Source organism: Rhineura floridana, chromosome 10 (genome assembly GCF_030035675.1).
Source record: "Rhineura floridana isolate rRhiFlo1 chromosome 10, rRhiFlo1.hap2, whole genome shotgun sequence".
Taxonomy (NCBI): domain Eukaryota; kingdom Metazoa; phylum Chordata; class Lepidosauria; order Squamata; family Rhineuridae; genus Rhineura; species Rhineura floridana.
The window spans coordinates 88,230,489-88,253,563 of record NC_084489.1 but is presented as its reverse complement, the minus strand read 5'-3'; the positions used below and the strand labels follow the sequence as shown (position 1 = coordinate 88,253,563).

Here is a 23,075-nt window from a genome sequence, read left to right as displayed (position 1 = left end):
TTCCTATCTCTGTGGTCGCACCTGGCTTGGCGCCTTTCTAGTCGCTTCCCTGACAGACTGAGGGCGGGGCTTCTCCAGGTTGGCCCGCCTTTAAAAAAAAAGTAAAGTAAAAGCACGCGGTTTAATATTTTTGCGTCATCACCAGGCGCTCTCTCTGCGATTGGCGGTTCGGAGGGAAACGTTCCTATTTGTCCCCAACCCCTTTTCCTCTCCTCCTTCCCTCCGTCTACTGTGTGGGCGGGGCCTAGAGATTCCACCCGGAGGGGGAGGAAAAAGCCTGCCGAACGACGAACGCTGCCGTGCCCTGATTGGTCACCTGATATGGAGGCCCTCTCATTCCATTGGTCGACCGCTGCCCAGAGACACTAAGGCGGAGAAGTAAGGCAGGAGCACGCGCCAGACCAGAGTTCTCCTATTGGCAGGTCTCGCTTTTGGCGGGAGAGCGCGAACCCTGCTCTCCTCTCGTTAATTGGGCCGCTCCCAGAAAGGGGAGAGGCGGTTTAGTGCTCTCGCGCGCCCAGATTCGGTTTGTTGTGTGGGGGCGGCGACGCAGAGGGCCATTCCGGCTCCGAGCACCGAGGCGGCAACAAGGGGAACGGGCTGCTGCCGCCGTCGCCTGCCTTCCCGCCCGCTCGCCCCACCGACCATGGAGTCCAGTGACCCCGCCCCGCCGAGGGCTTCTCACCACCGCCGCCGCCTCCTTCTGCTGGACCAGCCGCGTTACCCCCTGCCAGGGCTTGGTGGGCTGCCCGCATCCGCCCGCCTCAGCAGCGCGGTTGACCGCCGGAGGAGCCTGGGCAGTGGCGGGTAAGCCGCTCTCGTAGCTAGCGCCTCACGCCTCACTGACCGGTCCCGACTACCGAAGCGTGCGTCCCCGTGGCTTTACCTTACAGGTGCGGGGAAGCTGGATGCTGCCGGACTGCAACTCCCGGCGGCCCTGGCCCTCGGCCGTGCTTGCTGGGGCTGATGGGAGTTGTGGTTCGGCACTTGAGGCTTCCCGCGTCACTCGCTTAGCGGGCTCCCCAGCTTAAGTAGACGCGGATATAATTAATAAAAAGGGTCCTGTTGCGTCGCTTCATTGATTGCTATGTGTATGCACCACCCTCCTTAAGGGTGCATGCTTGGCTCTCTTCCTCCATTTTATGTGCACAATAGCCCTTTGAGGTAGGCTGGTTAGGCCGAGAGAGAGAGTGATTGGCCCAAGGCCACCAAGTGGGGATTTTGCACCCTCGGGTCTCCTCCCAGGTCCTCGTTCAACACTTTAACTCCACACAGGCTCTCCTGCATCCTATCCCCTTAACAGTCCCTGCTCCTGATCCCCAGCAAATACAGTAATTATTGGCTTTTACCCTGCTGTTTAGTTTATTTCTTACAGGTATATTCTGCCAGCCGTCCAAGGAGCTTAAGTCAGCTTCCACGTTTCCTCCCTGCCCTGCTCCCTCCATTTTATCCTCACAACAATCCTCTGAAGTAGTTTAGCCTGAGAGGCATAGAGTCTTAGCCCAGGTCACCCAGTGAACTTTGTAAGTTATAGTTAACTGACTGACTGGAAGTGGTAACATGCTGTGTACTTCAAGGAATGTTTCTTAAGTTTTTGGGTTTTGTGTCTGACTTATCTGCTCTTGTTAAGTGAATTTCTTATTTGACATTGTTTTAACTTGATTTAGTATGGGTTATTGTATCCAATACTGAGATAAGTTGAGGTGAAGGTGGTTAAGAAATACATTGAATTAATACTTAATAGATTTCCTGGATATGTTTCTTCAACATCTTTATGCAGTCTTGATTACAATAAGAAACATCTAAGGTTTCCCAAAGCCCTGATTTTCATTTTCATTGCATTTATATGAAGAGGCTAGATGTTTCTTTGGATTAAGCTTGTAGCGTCCCCAAAATTACTGATAGATCACATTTCTGGCATTCTTTCCAGTAGTTTGCTAAACAAGAGGTTCTGTAGTCCAAGGTTGGATTGATCGATGCTGTCTAGAATATAGAAACACCTGCATGATTATTGTCTATGCCCAGTATTCATAAGCAGAATCTTTGTAGCTTTCATGGTGGTGGTATTCCCTCTGTACCTGTGTGCTTGGAACAGTATGTGCCACAGGGCCATCTAGGTTGTGCAGTGTTCCATGCAATTGCCTTGAGAAGACTTCTTGTTCACAACATTGTGATATAACAATAGTTTCTTTGAATCTTTACAGCTCAAGTGAAAATTGTGTGCAAATTTTGGAATCAAGGAATGTCAATCTGCAAAGGACGTCTTCTTCTGATTCTACAGATTCAGGTTTGGATCCCCTTTGCTTATAATTCAAAATCCCTTAGGCTTGTTTAATATTAAACTGCATTGTGGTTTCAGTGTAAATTGTGAAGTTTCTAGTTCAACTGTCAGCTTAGCCAGGAGCTCACTAGATTGGTTCAGATGTAATGTTTGTACTTGCCTAAATGATTTGGAAGATTGGGAATATGTTGCAAGGTAGTACTCAGGTTCCTTCCTTGATCTTGTGGTTTGATTCCACCATAATTTGATCCAGTACCTGAATCAGAGAAACTATAGTTTCCCTGTAAATTAGAATGGAAAGCCCAGTTCAAAACAATGGTTTCTAGTTTGAAGACAAACCATAATTTACGTAGTCCTATCAAACTGGGGTAGGAGGAATGCCCAAGTCTTAGGCAAGAACAGCCAAACCATAAGTTGGTTGTAGTATGCAAACAGAGCCATTGTTGGATAAATTGTTATTTGCTCCTGTGGGATCTTTGCTGGGGGTCCTTTAAGTAAATTGAAGACACAGGCTTAAAGCAAAAAGGTAGGCCTTTATTTCCGGTACAAGCATATGCAGGGCCAGCCCATCAGAAATCTGAGAGGGACTGTAAAGAAATACAGTCTGAACAGATCCTTTATACCATATTGAATACACATGTGACAATAATTAACCAACCCCCACAAATTCTTTTCTACATAACATAACAGTTTCTTCCCTCTTGAAATATTTCCAACCAACCAGATAACTTTATTAAAATGAATACATGTATATTCATGTCTCCCATTGTGTTCATTGATGTCAACCTGTCCCTTTTGCTGATTTACCACTATTCAACTGTCATACATTACTGATGATTCTGTACTGTTCTGAAACCTATGTGTACCATTACATTCCTTTCTATCATGGCTCCTGATCATTCAAGCTGGTCAAGGAACATCCACAGGACACAACGGTATGTTCCTTGGGTGAAGTCATGACTACAAGCCAAATCTGGCTCTGCCTCCAAGTGAACATTCCTCTTGCTATAAAGAGAAATTAATTTAAATCACCATGTTATAACCAAAAGCCACATAACATTAATATAATATAAAGAATGGTTAGGGAACACAGAAAAGGAAAAAGAGTAAATCTGAGCCAGTCACTTCTCCATCAAATACAGAGAAATGAAGAAAGGCAGCCCATCTCAAAATACCCCTTACTTCAAGAACACACTTAATGATTTTATGGAATACATCATGCCATAATAAAATCAATATTAAGCTAAAATTTCCATCTACTTAGATTTTCCTTTATAAAGATTTCTTTTAACTGAAGTCTTTTGCTGTTCAATAGGAGAGCTCAGAAACCCCGGTTTCCAAGATCAAATAGTAAAAATATATTAACTAAGAGATTGCTTAACAATACTAAATTAATGATCTTCGGTCACGGTTTTAGCCATCTTTTTGGCACGGAGTGATTGCTCAGGAATTTTTGCAGAGAGGTGAGCTTGATCTCTCTGCTTTTCCCTAGACACACAGGGTTTGCTGTTAATGCCTGCTGTGTGAATAAGGGGAAAGAAATCAATTTTTCCTTAATCAATTTTCAGGGGCCCAAATTGCTTGGGGGGCAGGGTATTTGGGGTTTCCCCCCTCACTGTTGCGTGTCAAACTTCAGTGTCTCAGCACTGCGTTTACATAATGGGAACAGTACTGATCTAATCTATTTATGTGTGTAAGTGATTTATCATATTCTATAAAGAACTGTGCCAGTTGTAAGATAATTTCTCTTCTGCAGGCTGCTGTATGGATTCTCCCACCCTGCTTGGCATAAAAAACCTCGATGAAACGTATGTAGAAAATATGCTAATTTTTTTTTTACTTTGTGTTTTGTGTGAAACTGGTCTTGGGGCATCACAAAGGAGCCAGCTTTTGAGTAGTTTGTGTTAAACAGAAAATTTGTTTGGAGGGTGTGAGAGTATTAGCTATCTTCAGAGTATTTCAGAACCCCAGTACTTTGAATTAAGACGACTGTAAAACGTCTTTGGTTGTAACTCTTCTACTGAGCCTGCAGCAGGTTAGATGGTGGTAGTACTCATGATCACGTGATAGATCCCTCCCAGTGTTTCTTGACACAGTGGTTATGAAAATGTCTCACTCTTGGACTTCAGTACTTATGTTCAAACTACCTCATAAAGCGGGAAATGCACCATAGATTTTCACAAGTTAGTGCCCGACAGTCTGTGCTCCAAAGTAGACAACTGATGTTAAGACAATTGAATCCAGGATGTGGTGACTATTGCCTTCCCTTTTTAGGCCTAGATAATGCCTTGTCAGAAATTCCTGCTCAGTGTTTTAGGGCTATGACATACTGATAAAGTGAATAACAGTTGGTTAAACAGAAATTTGGCTTTAAAACTGGAACTATGAGCAGAATTGTTTGGCAAAAAATCAGTACCCTGGATAAGGAGCTTCCTAGTGAGGTGCTGTGGCTTTCTTTTGAGAAAAATGGGGAAATCGCACTTAATAAGTTTTAGGATTTAACACCTGACCAGTGCACATTTGTGCTTGGAGTGCTTTGCTGTGATTAATCTAAATAATGCTTCTCAAGATTCTGGAGAGTTCACGCATGTCGGTTTTAAATTAATGTCTGAAAGCTCTATATAGCCCTGGATGGAAGACTCGGGAATCCTTCAGAGCTAGGCTACGTTGTCAGGCTTGCTTGTTTGCATTGTTCAGGCTGCAGCCTGTGCTGCCTTGGTAGACTGAGTAAAACCTTACTAAGGCATGGGAGAGGGATGTGAGTGTACTCTGTTGTCCACCCTCATAATTGGACCAGGCTATGGTCTGAAGGCGCATGAGGCCACCATCTAAGCAGGGTTGGGTCTGGTCAGTGCCTCGATGGGAGACTGCCTGGGAACCATATGTAAGCCGCCTTGGGTTTCTATGATTTATTTATTTATTGCATTTGTATACTGCCCCATAGCCGAAGCTCTCTGGGCGGTTTTCTATGATGAAAAGAAAGGCGGGGTATAAATGTAAATAAATAAATAAATAAACTTTTGACACACTTGCTGTTGGAATTATTGATGTACCTGATCTGATCTTACTTAAAGTAAATAAGTAATTTCATTTTTAGAAGTTTTAAAAGCAAGCTAAAGGTGAGATGTTGCTGATTGTTACTAAGGGACTTGGTTTTGTGGGAAAAGTCCCTTTAGATTTTGTCTGTTTTCATACTGAAAAAAAAATCTTATAGTGCCATAATTACGGTACCCCACATCTGTTGAACTGCATATGATATTACCTGTAGTGTGACATAAAAGAAAATGGTGTTGGTGCACCCTAGGCATATCACACCATTAATGGTGAACACATTTATGCAAGATCTGGGGTATATAAATTCTGGGATTACAGCTGTTGGTGCTAAATGAGTAGTATTTTAAAAGTAGTGTTTTCATAATGATAGCTTTATTAGTATATTGATTTATTAATCAAATTTATATCCTGCCCTTCCTTGCAAAAGGAGCTCAGGGTGGCAATTTACTTGATATTTGGTTTCCTGGCTGTTTGAAGTGTTTTGCTAGCCATCTTAATTTGCATTTTAGATTTCAGTGGGGCTCACTTCCTGTTGTTGTTATATGCCTTCCAGTCGATTATGACTTATGGCGACCTATGAATCAGTGACCTCCAACAGCATCTGTCATGAATCACCCTGTTCAGATCTTGTAAGTTCAGGTCTGTGGCTTCCTTTATGGAATCAATCTATCTCTTGTTTGGCCTTCCTCTTTTTCTACCTTCTGTTTTCCCAGCATTATTGTCTTTTCTAGTGAATCATGCCTTCTCATGATGTGTCCAAAGTATGATATGATAACCTTAGTTTCATCATTTTAGCTTCTAATGATAGTTATAGTTTAATTTGTTCTAACACCCAATTATTTGTCTTTTTCGCAGTCCATGGTATCCTCAAAGCTTCCCTCCAACACCAAATTTCAAATGAGTTGATTTTTCTCTTACCTGCTTTTTTCACTGTCCAACTTTCACATACATACATAGAGATCGGGAATACCATGGCCTGAATGATCCTGACTTTAGTGTTCAGTGATACATCTTTGCAATTGAGGACCTTTTCTAGTTCTCTCATAGCTGCCCTCCCCAGTCCTAGCCTTCTGATTTCTTGACTATTGTCTCCATTTTGGTTAATGACTGTGCCAAGGTATTGATAATCCTTGACAAGTTCAATGTCCTCGTTGACAACTTTAAAGTTTTGTAAATCTTCTGTTGTCGTTACTTTAGTCTTCTTGACGCTCAGCTGTAGTCCTGCTTTTGCGCTTTTCTCTTTAACTTTCATCAGCATCTGTTTCAAATTATTACAGGTTTCTGCTAGTAGTATGGTATCTTCTGCATATCTTAAATTACTGATATTTCTCCCTCCAATTTTCACACCTCCTTTATCTTGGTCCAATCCTGCTTTCCGTTTGATATGTTCTGTGTATAGATTAAACAAATAGGGTAATAAAATACACCTGTCTCACACCCTTTCCGATGGGGAACCAATCGGTTTCTCCATATTCTGTCCTTACAGTAGCCTCTTGTCCAGAGTATAGGTTGCGCATCAGGACAATCAGATGCTGTGGCACCCCCATTTCTTTTAAAGCATTTCATAGTTTTTCATTATCTACACAATCAAAGGCTTTGCTGTAATCTATAAAGCACAGGGTGATCTCCTTCTGAAATTCCTTGGTCTGTTCCATTATCCAACGTATGTTTGTGATATGATCTCTGGTGCCTCTTCCCTTTCTAAATCCAGCTTGGAGGTCTGGCATTTCTCGCTCCATATATGGTAGGAGCCTTTGTTGTAGGATTTTGAGCATTACTTTACTTGCATGGGATATTAAGGCAATAGTTCGATAATTACTGCATTCCCTGGGATCCCCTTTCTTTGGAATTGGGATGTATATTGAACGCTCCCAGTCTGTGGGCCATTGCTTTGTTTTCTATAGTTGACAAATTTTTGTCAAAATTTGGACTGATTCGGTCTCAGTAACTTATAGCAACTCTGTTGGTATGCCATCTGTTCCTGGTGATTTGTTTCTTCCAAATATTTTAAGAGCAGCTTTCACTTCACATTCTAAAATTTCTGGTTCTTCATCATATGGTTCCTCTGTGAATGAACCTGCTGTCCTTTGCTCTTCAGTGTATTGCTTCCATGTTCCTTTTATTTCATCTCAGTCAGTGTGTTTCCCTGTTGATTATTCAACATTCCTACTCTTGGTTTAAATTTCCCTTTCATTTCTCTAATCTTTTGGAATAGGACTCTTGTTCTTCCTTTTTTGTTGTCCTCTTCTATTTCTATACAATAACGGAATAGTTCTGTTTGTCCCTATGTACTAGTCGCTGTATTGCTGCATTTAGGGTTCTAACCATGTTCCTATCTCCTTTTGATTTCTTTCTCTCTTCAATTATTTTAAGAGTTTCTTCAGTCATCCACTGGCTCACATGCTAGGGAGTGGTAAATAATTTTCAGTCTGTGTGCCTGGAAAAACGATGGCATCTTGACTACCATTTTGCTGGATCCTTTTTTTCAGTGAACATTTGAGCTAAATAACTACTAGGTGTTAAGCCTAGGTGCAGGGCTCCCATTCCTAAATGTTAACTGTTCTAGAGCAGCCTGAGTTTCCAAACTAGTATATTTTACTCTTGAACCAAGACAGTCAGCACATATTCGCACCATTGTTGAGCATCAGTTATATTGGTTGTCAGTTCATTCCCTGGGCTCAGTTTAAAGTGCTGTTAATCTGGTTTTAGGCCATTTAAATTATTAAAAGGTTATCTAAATACTGATTGTGGCTATGCAAACTTACGTGAGCCTTATGGTTGGCATCTGTGGCCTTGTCCATGGGCACGCCTTTAGCAGCTTTCAGATAGACATGCATCAGGAGTAATCTAAACTAGGTCCTCTCTCTTCACATCTTTAGTTGGGCTCCAAAAACTTAATTATTCTGTAAGGGGTTTTATTAATGTTTTATGCTGATGTGTTCAACTGTTTTGGTTTTGTTTTTAATTGTGATTTTATTCTTCTGTGAGCCATCATTGGGTAAAAAATCGGGGTAGGGTATAAATGACTAAAATAAGTCCAACAACTATAATACAGGCAGCTGAGAAGCAGTAGAGAATTCTTTGGAGTGTGGCTTCCTGATGCACCAGCAAAAAGGTGGCTATTGTTTTATACAGCCCTCTTGCTGCCCGTTAGCTAACATTCTTTTGAGCTTTCAGAAAAGTGCTCTCAAATCTGGCAGGATTTTTAAGTGTAATAAGGTAATAAATTACACGCTTAAAGTAAAAGTAAAAATCTGAATGGTGAATAGGGTTGACACTTACATCTATGGAAGACTGTCCCCGGCTACCTTTGTGATGGTTGCAGCCATCTAATATAATCACATAGCGGCAGGTTACTTGGCAGATTATCATCAGCTTGGATGTTGAAATGCAATTTGAATCCATTTTAAGGCATGCATATCTGTATTTTTGCAGTTTTCGACTGCCCATGCGAAGAATGCACTCCCTCCCGGTAAGTGAAGTTTGCGAAGAAAACTCTTCTTTGTCAGTGTTGAGCTCTACTTTCTCAGCTGATTTTTTACATTATACAGGCCTATCAGATTCCATAAACCTTGAAAATGTCCGTCTGTTACTTGTCAGGTTCCTAGAGAAATTAAGGGTGGCATCTAGGGAATTTGAAAATTTTAAGACCGCCATGTACAGGGCTGGTGCCTTGAAATGGTGCTGGTATGTGTGAGCAGAGCCAGGAAAATACTCATATTGGGACCTGCAGCAAAATGTTGCAGGTGCATCCAGGAGTGCTCCTGTTAGTGATGCAGGTTTTCTGGGAAATTTTGAATTGGAACATGTCTGGAAAATTTCCTGATGTTCTTAATAGAGCATGATTCGATTCAGCATGTTTATTTAACTTGTATTTAGTATCCCATGTTAATTTTATGTCCCATGACCCATAAGTACTTGAATGAAAATACGTGGTTAGTTACAATTAATTAAAGCACATTTAACATGTTTATATCTTATATTTAAAGCTTTATGTGGAGTTCTATTTTTGTAGGAATATTTTCAAAGTGTAAAGACAATACTACGTACTTCCCTTAAAATTGTTTGAATTTAATGGGGAAACAAAAGCATTGAAAACAGTTGAGGAACTGATATTGGCATACAAAAATAACTGATAATATGCCATGTTTTTTTCTGGTTAGGCACTGTTACGACTATTTCAAAGTAACTAAAGGCAGGGGGGGGAAAGCTAACATCTTACGCAAATGCTTCAACTTCTGCAGCTCAAGAGAAATAAAGAGAAAATGCTCTGTGCTTGCTGAAAGGAAATTTAAAAATTCATCATAATTTAAGTGCTGGTTTCACTTTCACTTGTAGCATAAGATGAAATAAGATTGCTAGGGTTGGTTTTGATTTTTCATTTGGATTCTTGTGTGTATTTGTGGCTTAATTTTACCCCATCTCATGGGTTAATAATCAATAAAATACATATATACACTTTCACACATACTTGCCGCCCTGGGCTCCTGCTGGGAGAAAGGGTGGGATATAAATAGAATAATAAATAAATAAATACTTCCTAGGGATGATTACCTGAAAAAATTAATTACAACCTTGAAATCTCCAAGCTTGTCTGACATTGAATTGGCATCCATTAATTTTGAATGACGAATTTTATGAAACAATGCATGTTTAGAAATAGTTGATTTCCCATGGAAAAATAAAGCACTGAAAAATGTTCCAGTTTAGAAAACTTTCTGCCTCTCATCACTGGCTCCTTTTCCAGGTTCTAGTCAGTTGTGCTTGCCTCCAAATTCCTACCCTCCGGTTTCCTTTTTCAACTCTATGTTCAATGGCTACTGAGCATGCTCAATCCTCATCAGCCTAGGTTTCCCCCCCTAATTTAAGTGGGTTCTGTTAGGTTGCTCCTTGTGACAAAACAGTGGTGCTGGAACTTTCCTCTGTGTTTGCTTTTTTCAACTTTGCAGCAGAGCCTTTTGGGGTGTAGTCCTGCCCTGAAGAGGAGCCACTCTGATTTGCTGGATTGCGAAGTCTTTGAGGCGTGTGGCCTTGAGGAGAACAAAGAGAATGTGAGTTTATTTTACTGTGGCTGTGGTTATGCCCATGTGCTGGAAATAGCCTCTGCATGTTGAATGGCTTCCTTATGTAAAAGCGATTTCTTAGCACTATGGTGTGATAAGTTAGAGCTGTAAGTAATTATTCTGCTGCAGGGCGCTCTGCTCCAGCCTAGGTGCTTATTTGCCACTATACAATACTGAATGTAATGTTATTGGTGGCTGTGTTGAGGATTCCTTTGGATATTCACAAAAGCATTCTCAGTGTCATAGTGGAGTAACTGCTTACCATTCATTCATTTGTTCATTGGCGATCACTCGTGGCCGAATAAGATTGTCTTCCAAGATAAGGTATTTAACGGGTCCGTAAGTGACTGGGGAGACTAATTCTGGATCCACACCGCCTCCCACAGTGAGGACATAGGTTTCCAGATGGAAGATGGTTGCGATGAGGATTTGTTTGATGTGCCTTCCACTTAGCTTGTTTGTCCCATTCGTCCTGTATTTGTGCTTCTTCAAAGTCCACAGCACCTTTTGATAATAGCCGACCTCCATTGGGGGTGTTCATGGGCCAAGACTTCCCAGTTGTCAATGTTCTTATTACATTTTTTTAGATTTGCTTTAAGAACCTCTTTTGCTGTCCACTGATGTTCCGTTTTCCATCCTTAAGTTGGGAGTAAAGTAGCTGCTTTGGAAGATGGTGATTAGGCATTTGAACAACATGGCCGGTCCAGTGAAGTTGATGTTGTAGGATCATTGTTTCAACACTGGTAGTCTTTGCTTCTTCCAAAACGCTAACATTATTCACAAAAATAAAAAAATATTCACAAAAGCATTCTCAGTGTCATAGCAGAGTAACTGCTAGCCACACTGAGTTGACTCAGCTATTTTGAACCTTGTTTCCTTCCTAAAGGTTTGGGGCAATCTCTCCTTTAATCTTTGTGTTTGAATCTGATGTTGTTTGTTGCAGGGTGGTGGCAGTTTTTCTGAAAGGGTAATCTCTGGTAGCCAGGCAGCCTTTCAGTGCACTGATGTATTCAGGGACGATACACAGACTTGATGAATAGCTCTATATGGTCTTCACTTTCACTTTAATAGACAAACATTTTAAGCTTTGTTTAGATGTTGCCCCAGAGATGCATAATCTCCGCCCATACCAGTCTATGCTGTAATTGTGGGTTGAATTTACTATAGGAAGATGAGCTAGGAAACTTGATAGTGACTAGGGTTGAAAAACTTTACAGACGAACTGGGTATGTTAGAACAAAAGAGATGACCAAGAATAGATTTTTCTGGAGGACTCCAGATTGCAGGCTGCAGATTATTTTCTGGACTTTTGATCTCTAATAGATTGGTAAAATGGCTGTCTTGCTCCCTTTCCTTAAGGAGCCCTTTGAATTCAAAAAGCCAACGAAACCTGCTTCTCGTAACTGTCTGCATACTTCTTCCCTTGAAGATGAAAAATATGCTTTGGGGCTGATGCAGAAGTCTACCACAACATTTTTGGTATGTAATAAAAAAGTAGTCTCTATGTTCAGGTTTGGAATAGAGTTCCCTATCCCAGAAGGTAGTTGATACATTTTTGTGGCAGTCTCTCACACTGGGAAGCATCACTTATTAGCTACTATAGACAAACCTGAGACCACGTGAGTCACATATGGTAGGAGAAATCTGAAAAAGCAGGCTTCTCCACCAGATACCAGATTGTATGTTCAATTCTATGTATGTAGATGAGCAGTTCCTAACAAATTCCATAGCATGAGACAGTGTCCTTAAACACGACTTGAAGGTTCACAAACCAAGTGAGTCTTCATTTTTCCTTCATCTGCCTGATTTACTACCCATGAGCATCTGAAAGCTATAGCGGAGCCCTCAAGCCATCATTTGGCAAGATCTAGTTAAGGAATAAGCTTTATCTTTCTGCACCTTTGTTTTGCAGGTAGATTCCTCTTATTTTATGCTGGTGGGTGTATGCTTTTAATATGATTCTACAATCTCTGTATTTGTGGATTTACAAGTAGTATTCTAGATACCCAAGCAAGTCAGAAGAACACCCTGTCTACGAACTGCCCTTTGTCCTCCTGCTCTTCACCTTGATGTGAAGCCTTAATCCTCAGGGGAAAGACTGAATGAATAAGACCATCAAAATACCCTTTGTTTTAGTGTCATAGTGGTGAAACTGACAATGATCGTGAAAACTACAGGCCAGCATTTCTGAAGCAGCTTTCTCAAAAGGCCCCAGAAGCAGAGGAGGATGACGGATTCTTAGAGATAATGGATGGCCAGGATGTCTGCGTAAGTGATGATGAAAAAATCTCTGTATTTTAATACTTTAAAAATGGAAGGTTTCTCAACCAGGAGGTGTGTATAATATGTCTTTGAAAATAGCCAGGGCAGGAAATTATACACCTTGATATTGATGAGCCACTGACAGGTTTTTTCAGTTTCTCAAAAACTCCTTAGTTTGCCCATGTTGCATGAAAATATGCAGATAAAATGGTTTGAGCAATAACCCCTTTTTAGTGATTTATTGATCAGCTGCATCTCCACCAAAGCAGCTTACAATAGCAACACATGGTTAAATGGAATTAAAAGGGTCTTGCCTTGCTGCTGAATTTGTGAAAAATGAAGGCACCAAATGGCTTCACTTGGGGGAAGGGAATTCCAAAGATGCTGCGCTACGGCAGGAAAAGTTCATTCTTAGACCAGACCATTCTCACGTCAGGAGAAAGTGGGACCCGGAAAAGGTCCTCTGAAGAAGATCCGTGGCCAACCAAGCTCAAAATGGGAGGGAACAAATCTTTACATCCTTCAGGTGAGGGAATAGGCGTGTATGTGGCCCACCAGATGCTTCTAGACTGCTGCTTTCACCACCTCGACCATTGGCCATGCTGGCTGGGGCTGGTGGGGTTTGAAGTCCCACAGCGTTAGCAGGGCCAGCTGTTTCCTGTCAGGTATGGCTGTTTGGGAATGTGGCACATATCTGCTACCCATGAAATCCCTCAACACCCACCTCCAAGAGGACAGTGTCATCTTGCTGGAAGGCAGGAGGCGGTTCCAAATGTGCCTAAAGAGAGGTGTCCAGCCAAGAATGCAGTCCAGACCACACTTGGATAACTGGCAAACACCCTTCTGTCCAAGAAGAATCATCACTGAGGTTGCTACCAGTGGTGTTTTCCCTGTGCATTAACTCATCTTGAGGACCTTCTCTTTCAGAATGATGATGAAGAGATGCCCTCTGACATGGCAAGCCTTTGGACTGCTCCTCTAGTTATGAAGAAAGGCGAGGATACCCATGTAAGTTGGTTGTCTTAATGTCAGTGGGGCTTAAGCACTGTATTAAGACAAAGCCCTTAATTGCTTTCAGTGGAGCTTAATTTGTGTCAAGCATGGGGATATTCCAGAGGAGGTGGTGGCTTTGGGGGCTGCTTCTCTTGAATCCTGTGCATTTCACTGTCAAACCCTCCTTGACAGTTGCTTATCTGTATCCCTGGAGCTTGGGTTTCTTCACTGAAGTGTGTGATTGTGTGCCTTGGCCAAGTTGTAGTGAGATGGAAGTGGAGCCCTCTACCTGTAGCCCTGCTGAGTCTACTTCCATCACCTCTTCTGTCTTTTTGCAGTCCACTCAGTGCCTCACCTTGCCAGGGGGCTTAACTACTGTAGGTACTGCTGTGTTCTTGCTCCTGGTGGAGCCAGGCATTTCTGCAGAATTTTCAGATTGGGTGGTTGAGGTTTAAATGATTCCTCACAGTTAACTTTTAGGTTGATGCCTTTGGCTGCCTGGCAATTCTGATGCTACTTTGGCTTTTCCCCAGAATAAACGGTGCAGGCTACTGGGCATGGAAAGCAGACCGTACAGCATGGCGAAAGCTGCCCTGAAAAGACCAGAGAGGTTCTCAGCAGAGGAGAATTCTCCGTGTTTCAGCAAGAGGAGGAAAGACGTCTGTGGAGCACCTTCTGAAGAACTAACGGTTGGTGGCCATTCATACCCTGGCTGCTGGCTGCTCAATTTGCTTGTATGTGTATTGGACCCTAACTTCAAGCAAAGCCTTCTGGCCTTTGTGTCTGGGAGTGAGAGGCCTAGAGATGTAAAATTTCTGGGAATTTTGAAGCCATGGGGAAAAAATGGAAATTTTCAGAAAAAATGCAATATTAGCACTTGTTACAGATTGAAAGTCACTTTGTTACTTCGGGAACATCAAATGTAATTATGTACAAGGTTTGGCATAAAATTATGACATTTGGTATATTAAAAGTACATTTTATTCAAACTATTATTACAAATTGAATTTACTTCTTTAAATTTTTACTTTTTTTGTAACAAATGAATCCACAAGATCCTGAACTGTAAGGAACCTCTATTGTTTGCCAGTTTATGAGGAGCAGGCAAAAAAAAATTTAAAAAATGGAAGAAACCATCAACATTAATAACAAAGAAAATGATTTGTCTCTGCTAGTCTTCCACAGTGTCAAGCAGATATAAAGCATCCATTCCCATAAAAATAACTGAGAAAAATAGGGGGGAACCAAGATTCAATGAAACATTTTATTCATCATGCTAAAATAAAACATTCCATAATCCATTTTTTCAGTTTTTTGGAAAAAACAAAAAAGACTTTGGGAAAAAACAGAAAAAAACATCCCCCCCCCCATTTTTCTGGTTTTTTTCCCAGGCCTTCACATCTCTAGAGAGGCCTTTGTTAGAATCCATCCCTTCTAGCTGTTCTCCTTTGGAAACAGTCTGTCTAATCAGCAGGCACTCTTCTCCTAGATCTCAAGGGGCAGGAAAAAGGTGGGTGGGAGCACATGCAAAGATGCTTAGAAACGTGGTTGCTGGAAGGGATCAGGCAGGTGCAGGGGGTCTGTGCTTAATGTGTCTTTTACACCAGCTAATTTCCTCTCCACCCTTTCCCTGACAATTTTCTATCCCTCCATTAAGTTCATTGCATTGCTTTGTAGTTCTCTTACTTAAGACAATGCTAGTGTTTTGCTTGCGTTTACCTTCCTATAGTTAAAGTCCTCCTAGTCCTGTCTGCCTCCTCTTTTCAAGTGTAACTGAAAACTGCCACTGTTTCTTCTCCCCTGTCCTCCCTACTCTTTCCACTGTCTTAGTCCAGCGGTTCCAAGGCTCCCTTCTCACTGAGCCCCATCTCTTCAGAGGCCCCACAGCCATCTCTGCATCATTCTGCTTTTTCTCAAAACAGACTTTCAGTATCCAACTTTAGGAGGGACACTGTTTGAACCCATGCAGCCTTTCTTCATGACTTGTCCTTACACTCTTTTTTTCTTTGAAGTTTCCCGAATCCTTCCAGCTGGTCGACATAAGGCTTGCAGAACTCAAGAAATTAGCTGCAGACAGGGTGCTTCTATTACTACAAGCTGACATGAGCTTGGTCTTCAGCATCTCATATGTGGCTTTCCCCTGTTTCATTAGAGCCTGGAGCTGGTTGGCCCACAGTCATCCTCAACAGAAATAGAGAGCATTTTGGACAGTGACCAAAGGGACCTTATTGGAGACTTTTCAAAGGTAATGCTGACCCTCCCCCTTTTTGCCCCTCTTAACCTATTGGTTCACATGCCTTGACAGAGACAAGGGCAGTGCCCTGCTGTGTTTTGCAGTGAGATCAAGCTGTTTGCCTCTTTCTGAGCAAAGCTTCTTTCGTCTGTTTAGGGTTATCTTTTCCATACTGTAGATGGGAAGCATCAAGACCTTAAGTATATTGATCCAGAAATGGTAAGTAGCCCCTGCTGCGCTCCCAAAGTGTGTGCTTGCTTCACTTGGATTGCAGGCTTGGTTTCCTTCTTCTGCAGACATGTTATTTTGGTGAGAAAACAGAATCATAGAATAGTAGAATTGGAAGGGGCCTACAAGGCAATCGAGTCCAACCCCGCTGCTCAATGCAGGAATCCAAATCAAAGCATTCCCGACAGATGGCTGTCCAGCTGCCTCTTGAATGCCTCCAGTGTCAGAGAGCCCACTACCTCTTTAGGTAATTGGTTCCATTGTCGTGTGGCTCTAACAGTTAGGAAGTTTTTCCTGATGTCCAGTTGAAATCTGGCTTCCTGCAACTTGAGCTCATTATTTCGTGTCCTGCACTCTGGGACGATCGAGAAGAGATCCCGGCCCTCCTCTATGTGACAACCTTTCATGTACTAGAAGAGTGCTATCATATCTCCTCTCAGTCTTCTCTTCTCCAGGCTAAACATGCCAAGTTCTTTCAGTCTCTCCTCATAGGGCTTAGTTTCCAGTCCCCTGATCATCCTTGTTGCCCTCCTCTGAACCTGTTCCAGTTTGTCTGCATCCTTCTTGAAGTGCGGAGACCAGAACTGGATGCAGTACTCAAGATGAGGCTCAATAGAGGGGAACTAATACTTCATGCAATTTGGAAACTATATTTCTGTTAATGCAGCCTAATATAGCATTTGCCTTTTTTGCAGCCACATCATCTTTGGGGTCCTGGTAAAGACAGATGGGTTGGGGGATTTATCAGCACAGCAAGCCTAGTTTTCCAGTTAAAACAAAGCACACGTTTACAGATTGCGGGGCAGTGGTCTTGAGGTCTAATGCTTGACCTTGTCTTCCCTCTAGATTGTTGGGGTTTTGAATGGCAAGTTTTCAAAGTTCATTAAGAAGTGTGTGATAATTGACTGCCGATATCCCTATGAGTATGAAGGAGGCCACATCAAGGTATGGGAGAGTTCACAGGATGGCTGCGGAATATTGACATCTTGTATCATTTGGTGGAGTAACAGAAGCCATTTTACAAGGGCAAGAGTGAGCCAGGCAGGCTAGTCGAATTCGCCACTGATTAAATTCCTAGTTGTGTGTGACCCTTTGCAATATCCAGAATAGCTTGTCCTCCAAAGACAAGGATTTTTGAGCTTCTTTTGCAAGGAAAGATCCCCTTGGTTGATTTCTTTAAGAAAAAAATGTCTCCAGGGATTGTAATGAAATACTGAAATGTCTTGGACTGCAGATGAGCTTTAGGGTGTGTGGGGAGAACAACGTGGGAGGCAGATGTATATTCTTGGTGGAGACTGAACAGAAGAGAACTGTAATTTCAGACAGTTGTTATATATCTGCAGAGCTGTTGAAGAATGTTGTATAGGGCATCATGAAGCGCTTGGCTGGGGCTGGGGAGGGGAAGATGGGCTTGCATCATTTCAGCTGCTGAGGCAGTTGTGAAATCTAGAGGAAACTGGGACAGGTGTTAAAGTGGCAGCAGTGTATGGTGCAACGTGACTTGCTTGGTGCTGTGCCATGAATCCCCCAACCCAGCTGCCCTCTCACCAGCACCTTCTCCTTCCCAGGGTGCTGTAAACCTTCATATGGAAGAGGATGTAGAGGACTTTTTGCTGAAAAAGCCCATTGTGTCATCTGACAACAGACGAGTCATCGTTGTTTTCCACTGCGAGTTCTCATCAGAGCGGGCCCCCCGGATGTGAGTACATCAACACTCATTTTTGCATAGACTGGGACTGTTTTAAAAGTTTTTAAGACGTGGCAGTATGTTGGCCGCTTCATGTGGCAGGTGATACTTTTGTGGCCTGTGCTATACAGGACATAGAAGTGATGTGTTCTCAGTGTCTGATCAAACCTGCTTCATCAGATGCAATCAGGTTGGACCACATGGGAATTGATGCTGAATACTTGTGAATGGGGTAGAACAGAGTTAATCTGATAGTCCAAGAAGTAATGAGACTAGGTTGGTACAGGAATGGTGAAGTTTTCAGAGGTGGGCCATGTGATCTAAGCAGTTCCTGAATATTGTCCTTCATATACAGTGGGGGTCCCCAAACATTTCCCCCAGTAGACCACTTGAAAATTGCTGAGGGTTTTGGCAGATCATTTAATGATTCATCTGCCTGTTGTGGCAATTGTAATGTGCTGTTCTAGATGCTGCTTTCCATAGAATTCAAATTGTAATACAACAAAATGCAATATAAGAAATAAAAAGCAATAAAACACAGTTAAAAGTCAATATGAATATTTAATCTGGACATGCTGTGGACCACCTGAATGAAGTTCATGGACCACTGGTGGTCCATGGACCACAGTTTTGAAACCCCCGATATACAGAGTCTATGTGCTTAATGTTACAATCCTCATGTTAGAAATGCATCCACATGTATAGCTTGCTGAAGGTTGTGAGGAGTGTTCTGAGCTCTTGTACCCGTTGCAGGTGCCGATTTGTAAGGGAGAGAGACCGACTTGGCAACAACTATCCCAGCCTACACTACCCTGAACTGTATGTCCTGAAAGGGGGCTACAAAGACTTCTTCTTAAAATGCAGGGTAAGGCTTGTTTTATCCAGCCAACCTTGTGTTTCTGTTGCTTGTGTCTTTAGTGCATTAGTATCCCGCCCTTCCTCCCTGGAATCTCAAGGTGGCATAGGTGGGTTCCCACCTCCATGTACTATCCACAAAACAACTTTGTGAGGAAGGTTGAGAGAGAGTGTGACTGTTCTGAAGCCCAGACATTTAACTTTATGGTTGAGTTGGGAATTTGATAGTGTAAGTCATAGGTGGAAGCCAGATCTTTATCTGGGGACCAGGTAGGTAGGGCAACCTCTCAGTCACACTGTCATTATGACATTGTGTGATTGACAGGTGGATTGCCCCCTGCTAAAATCCCACATTTGGGAATCACAGCTCAAGGGGCATTGCCAGCCCTATGCTTTGCATGCTGCCTCGTGCTGCTCCTTTCCACAAATGTAGAGTGGGTTCAAAGAGCAGCACTAGGGGAGGGAGAATGGAAACTGCTTCCCCCTTCTTGAGCAAGGCCTGCTCCTACAGCCCATTAGCTGACAGGTGCTTGGGAGTGCACCGTGCTCCAGCAAAGGAACAACTGGGAACCTGCTTAAAGCTCGCAATTGTTCCTTTGAAGCTGTGCCCCTGCCTACCCCACACCTGATGTCATATATAATGTCAGGTGTAGGGTGGGCATGGCTTCCTTGGAACGGCCTTGTGGCCAAAATGGAAAACCCTGGCAGACCAAGTTTGGCTTGTGGGCTGGAGGTGTCCCCCCCCCCCGATTAATTTACATGATCTGTGCTTACATATATTCTAGATCCGTCAAGAAAAGCTGAATTCTGAGGTGAGGTCTGTATAAAATATTTAAATTGAGTGCCTCTTGAATTTTTCACATTGTCTAGAAGAGGTACAGATCTATTTAGAAAATAGCTTTTTAGGCAAGAGACAGAAATGCTAAGTAGAACTTCAGGACCCCAAAGATCTTTGTGGAATTCATCTTTACAAGGGCTGTCAGTGGATCACAAGGAGCCCCTGGATTTTTTATGGGTCTTGTACAAACTAGTTTTTCTTCCAACAGAGCTACTGTGAGCCCCAAGGTTATTGCCCCATGCACCACGAAGACTTCAAAGAAGATCTGCGTAAGTTCCGCACAAAAAGCAGAACCTGGGCTGGTGAGAAGAGCAAAAGGGAACACTACAGTCGCCTGAAGAAGCTCTGAGCTGCAGATTTTGCCTACCTGTCCTGTGGATGAAAGGGAGACACGTTACCGCAACATACGTCTTGCAGGACTAGTTTACTCCTTGCACGGTCTTTGCTTCACTGTCTGCTGAATCACTTCCAGTGAGACAAAGTGGAGTCCTTGGATTGCCACAGGGCCTCAGTGTATCTGCGTTCTGTCTGTGAATCCAGGATTCTCCTGTGCACTTCGGAAGACAATCCATGTTATCAGAGAATATATGAGGAGCAGGGTGGTATAACTGCCAGGGGGAGTATTAATTGTGAGGTTTTAGTGTGGATTTTAAAATTGTGCCTTTTTTATTTTAGTACAGTCAGATGAAGCTATTTTACCCATGGCTTAGTTACCTAGATTGTGTCTTGGCCCTGATGCTGTCTTAAGGGCAACAAGCAGGGAGGGGTCTCTGTTTTTGCTAACACTCTTGTACTGCACCATACGTCCGTGTGATGGAGGGCCATTGGCAGTTTTCTCTTGGAACTTAAATGCTTTGCTACAAGAAGCCTGTTATCTGCTGTCAAAGAAGAAGCTGCTTTATCATGTTCAAACTTATCCTCCAACATTGTTGTCACTTTATCTGCTTCATAAAAAAAACTTGGTTGCTTTTAAATGGGTAGATGTGACATTTTACATATGACATAGAAATTCAGGTGATGAATGGAATGACCCTAATGCCAAAAGTATCTTGCAAGTTTTGCAAATGCAAAATTACCATCCTTGCATGTGCATATATAAATACACACACATATACTCACACTGTGTGTTCATTGGAGAGTTGTGATTGTGGTAAACTTCTGTCCCTGCTGCTCTCTAGATATTTTGGGCAGCTGTGTTGGCTGGGGCCAATGTTATGGTCCAAAACATCTGGATGGCACTAGGTTGGCAAAGCCTGGCATAGAGGGACAGTCTGGCCTGCATAAATCATGGTGTGTATTTCTCCCTTCCCACCTGAGGTTTACAAACACTTTAAAAGAACTGGCCTCTCTTTATGGAACAAATCACTTTCTCGTGCCTGTTTGGAAGGATGTTAAGAGACGTGACGTCAGCAAGTCTTCATCCACCCAGAGAGGAAGATAATCAGTGGCCACCTTTTGTTTTCCTCTTAAGTTATTAATTCCAAGGGTGTTTGTGGAGTGCTGGACAAAACAAGTCCCAGTGCAAGGACTGCTCCTTGGCACAGTTCTGTCTGACACATGCTGAAAGAGTTGGTTATCAGAGACTGGTTACTGTTTGAGTAGAGTGTGGCTGACCACATCTGTAGTTAACAGTTACCCATGTAAACCTTGGTGGCAGAAGGAGCTGGAATAGTTCAAAGACTAGGAGGTGTCAAGCCAGAGATCTCACTGCAGCTCTTGTATATGTGTGCCAATATCACACGCCAGCTGGCATCTAAACATTTTGGGTGGAACAATTTTTCAGGGGCAATTGCTGCTGAAAGCTTTGCTTTTTCTTGATCCTCAAAAAGTATAAGAAATCAGTTGGTTTAACCTTAACCATGAGCTTTGCTTAATATTTGCATAGATGTTTGTGTCTTGGTGAACTCGCTCCATACACTCAAACCTTTTGAGTTTCTTTTGGAATTCCGTGTCTGCATCAGACCTAAAATGCAACTCTTGGTTTATTTACACAGCATTATTACTCTGCGTCTGTGCAGGTTATCAGCATATACCTCCAAGCTGAAATGTGCTCATGAGATGCACTTCAGTGCAAGCTAGTTAGGAAGTGTGTGGTCCTCAATCAGAGGTGGGTACTAGAACAGGCTGAATTGCCGTAGGAAAAGTCCAGGCTTTTTCTCATTCTTTGAAAGGGATCAGCCTTCTGCCAGTCCATTCTACAGTTTCCTTGCTGGCTTCTTCCTGTGAACATTCCCAGAAGTGTTTATTCCATCTCCCCAAAACACACTTCCTGGCATTGAGGATATGTATTTTTGTTCAAGTTGCCATTTGTCTTCTTAATTTGACATTTGAACATAATCTCATTTTAGGCTAGGAAAAATGTGCTTTCAATGTATTGCAAATGTTTTAAGGGTGAGAGGGAAACTTTGAATGATATGAATGGTCCTGTAAAGGTCCTTGGCTGAAACCACCTGCTTCTGTGGCCTCAGGAAATAAAATGCCCAATACCCAAGATGTGGTTCTGTTTCTGTTTTGCCTTTGAGCAGCTGCTACTAGGTGTGGCCTAGCAAGAGGAAGACCCATCAACAAAATCTTCACAACACTGTAATGCATCATCCTCTCAGGATTCATCTGGTTGAATCACAGCTCTTGTCATGCTGCTGTTTGTAAGTCCCTGAGGACCAGCAGCTTGTTTCATCTTCCTGAAACAAGTTATATGCCCCTGTAGGCTGTGGTTTCAGTTGAGCAACTTGAGTAAATTCTGTTCTGATTTGCACATGGATTTAAGAGGGGCTGGTGGGTAGTAGAAGTCCTGCCTTGCGTGTGGTGGAGTATGTTATGCAGACTTGATTTTGATTTTGTAGCTGCTACATTTAAGTGTTTGCCTTTTAATCCCAGCAGTGGAATTTAGGCAAATTACTTAATAGCGAGGGGAAAGAGTTAGTGCAGCTTCTGCTGTGATTGGGACCAATCCACTGTGCTCTTAAGTGTTTCCTTAAAAGCTGCTGTGTAGTGCTAAATACCAAAGTCTTCATATAAAATTCGGATAATATTTTAATCTTCAGCAGTTCCCTACAAAAGAGTATTTGAGCATACATTTACCAGTTCTGGCCATGTTTTAAAGATCCTTTAATAGAATTTTCATTTGTTCAAGAGGAGCTGTCAAATTTTAAATGGGTGGCATATTATTTGGTTAATCTGCTTAAAAGCAAAATGACACTATAAACATCCCCGTGTGGTTGGTTGATGCTTTAATTTCAGCGCTTAAATGTGCCCATGTGTGCATTCCCAGTTCCCACTGGGTGGTGCTGCTGTTCCAAGTTCTAAACATCTTGTGTTGTTCCAACTGCACTCATCTCATGAGTTGAGGGAGAAGGTATACGCTTGCTCATTATTTTCAAAGCTCCCTGTGACAGGTCACCATGATTCCTATTTTTACAGAGAGTTATTTGCTCAGGGCCATCCGTGATGTGTGTTTCTGAGAGAAGATTTAAATACAAGTCTCCAGATTTTTATTCATTGATTTGTTTTTGCTTTAATAGATTCAGAAAGAATCTAGTCTAAAAACAAAGTTAACCTGCAAGAACCTCTGCTGCTGGCAC

The 23,075-nt window shown here is 42.4% G+C and overlaps 1 protein-coding gene across 1 annotated transcript; it reads left to right on the top strand.

The window, feature by feature from the left end:
- Window positions 1-301: 301 nt before the first annotated feature.
- CDC25A (cell division cycle 25A) lies at window positions 302-20,468 on the top strand. Its single transcript, XM_061586728.1, has 15 exons — window positions 302-807; window positions 2,205-2,287; window positions 4,038-4,089; window positions 8,771-8,807; window positions 10,285-10,386; window positions 11,758-11,877; window positions 12,535-12,666; window positions 13,588-13,668; window positions 14,187-14,342; window positions 15,806-15,898; window positions 16,043-16,105; window positions 16,961-17,059; window positions 17,683-17,813; window positions 18,555-18,666; window positions 19,703-20,468. The coding sequence occupies exons 1-15, from the start codon at window positions 647-649 to the stop codon at window positions 19,841-19,843; spliced, it is 1,563 nt and encodes a 520-aa protein (XP_061442712.1). The 5' UTR covers window positions 302-646; the 3' UTR covers window positions 19,844-20,468.
- Window positions 20,469-23,075: the final 2,607 nt, after the last annotated feature.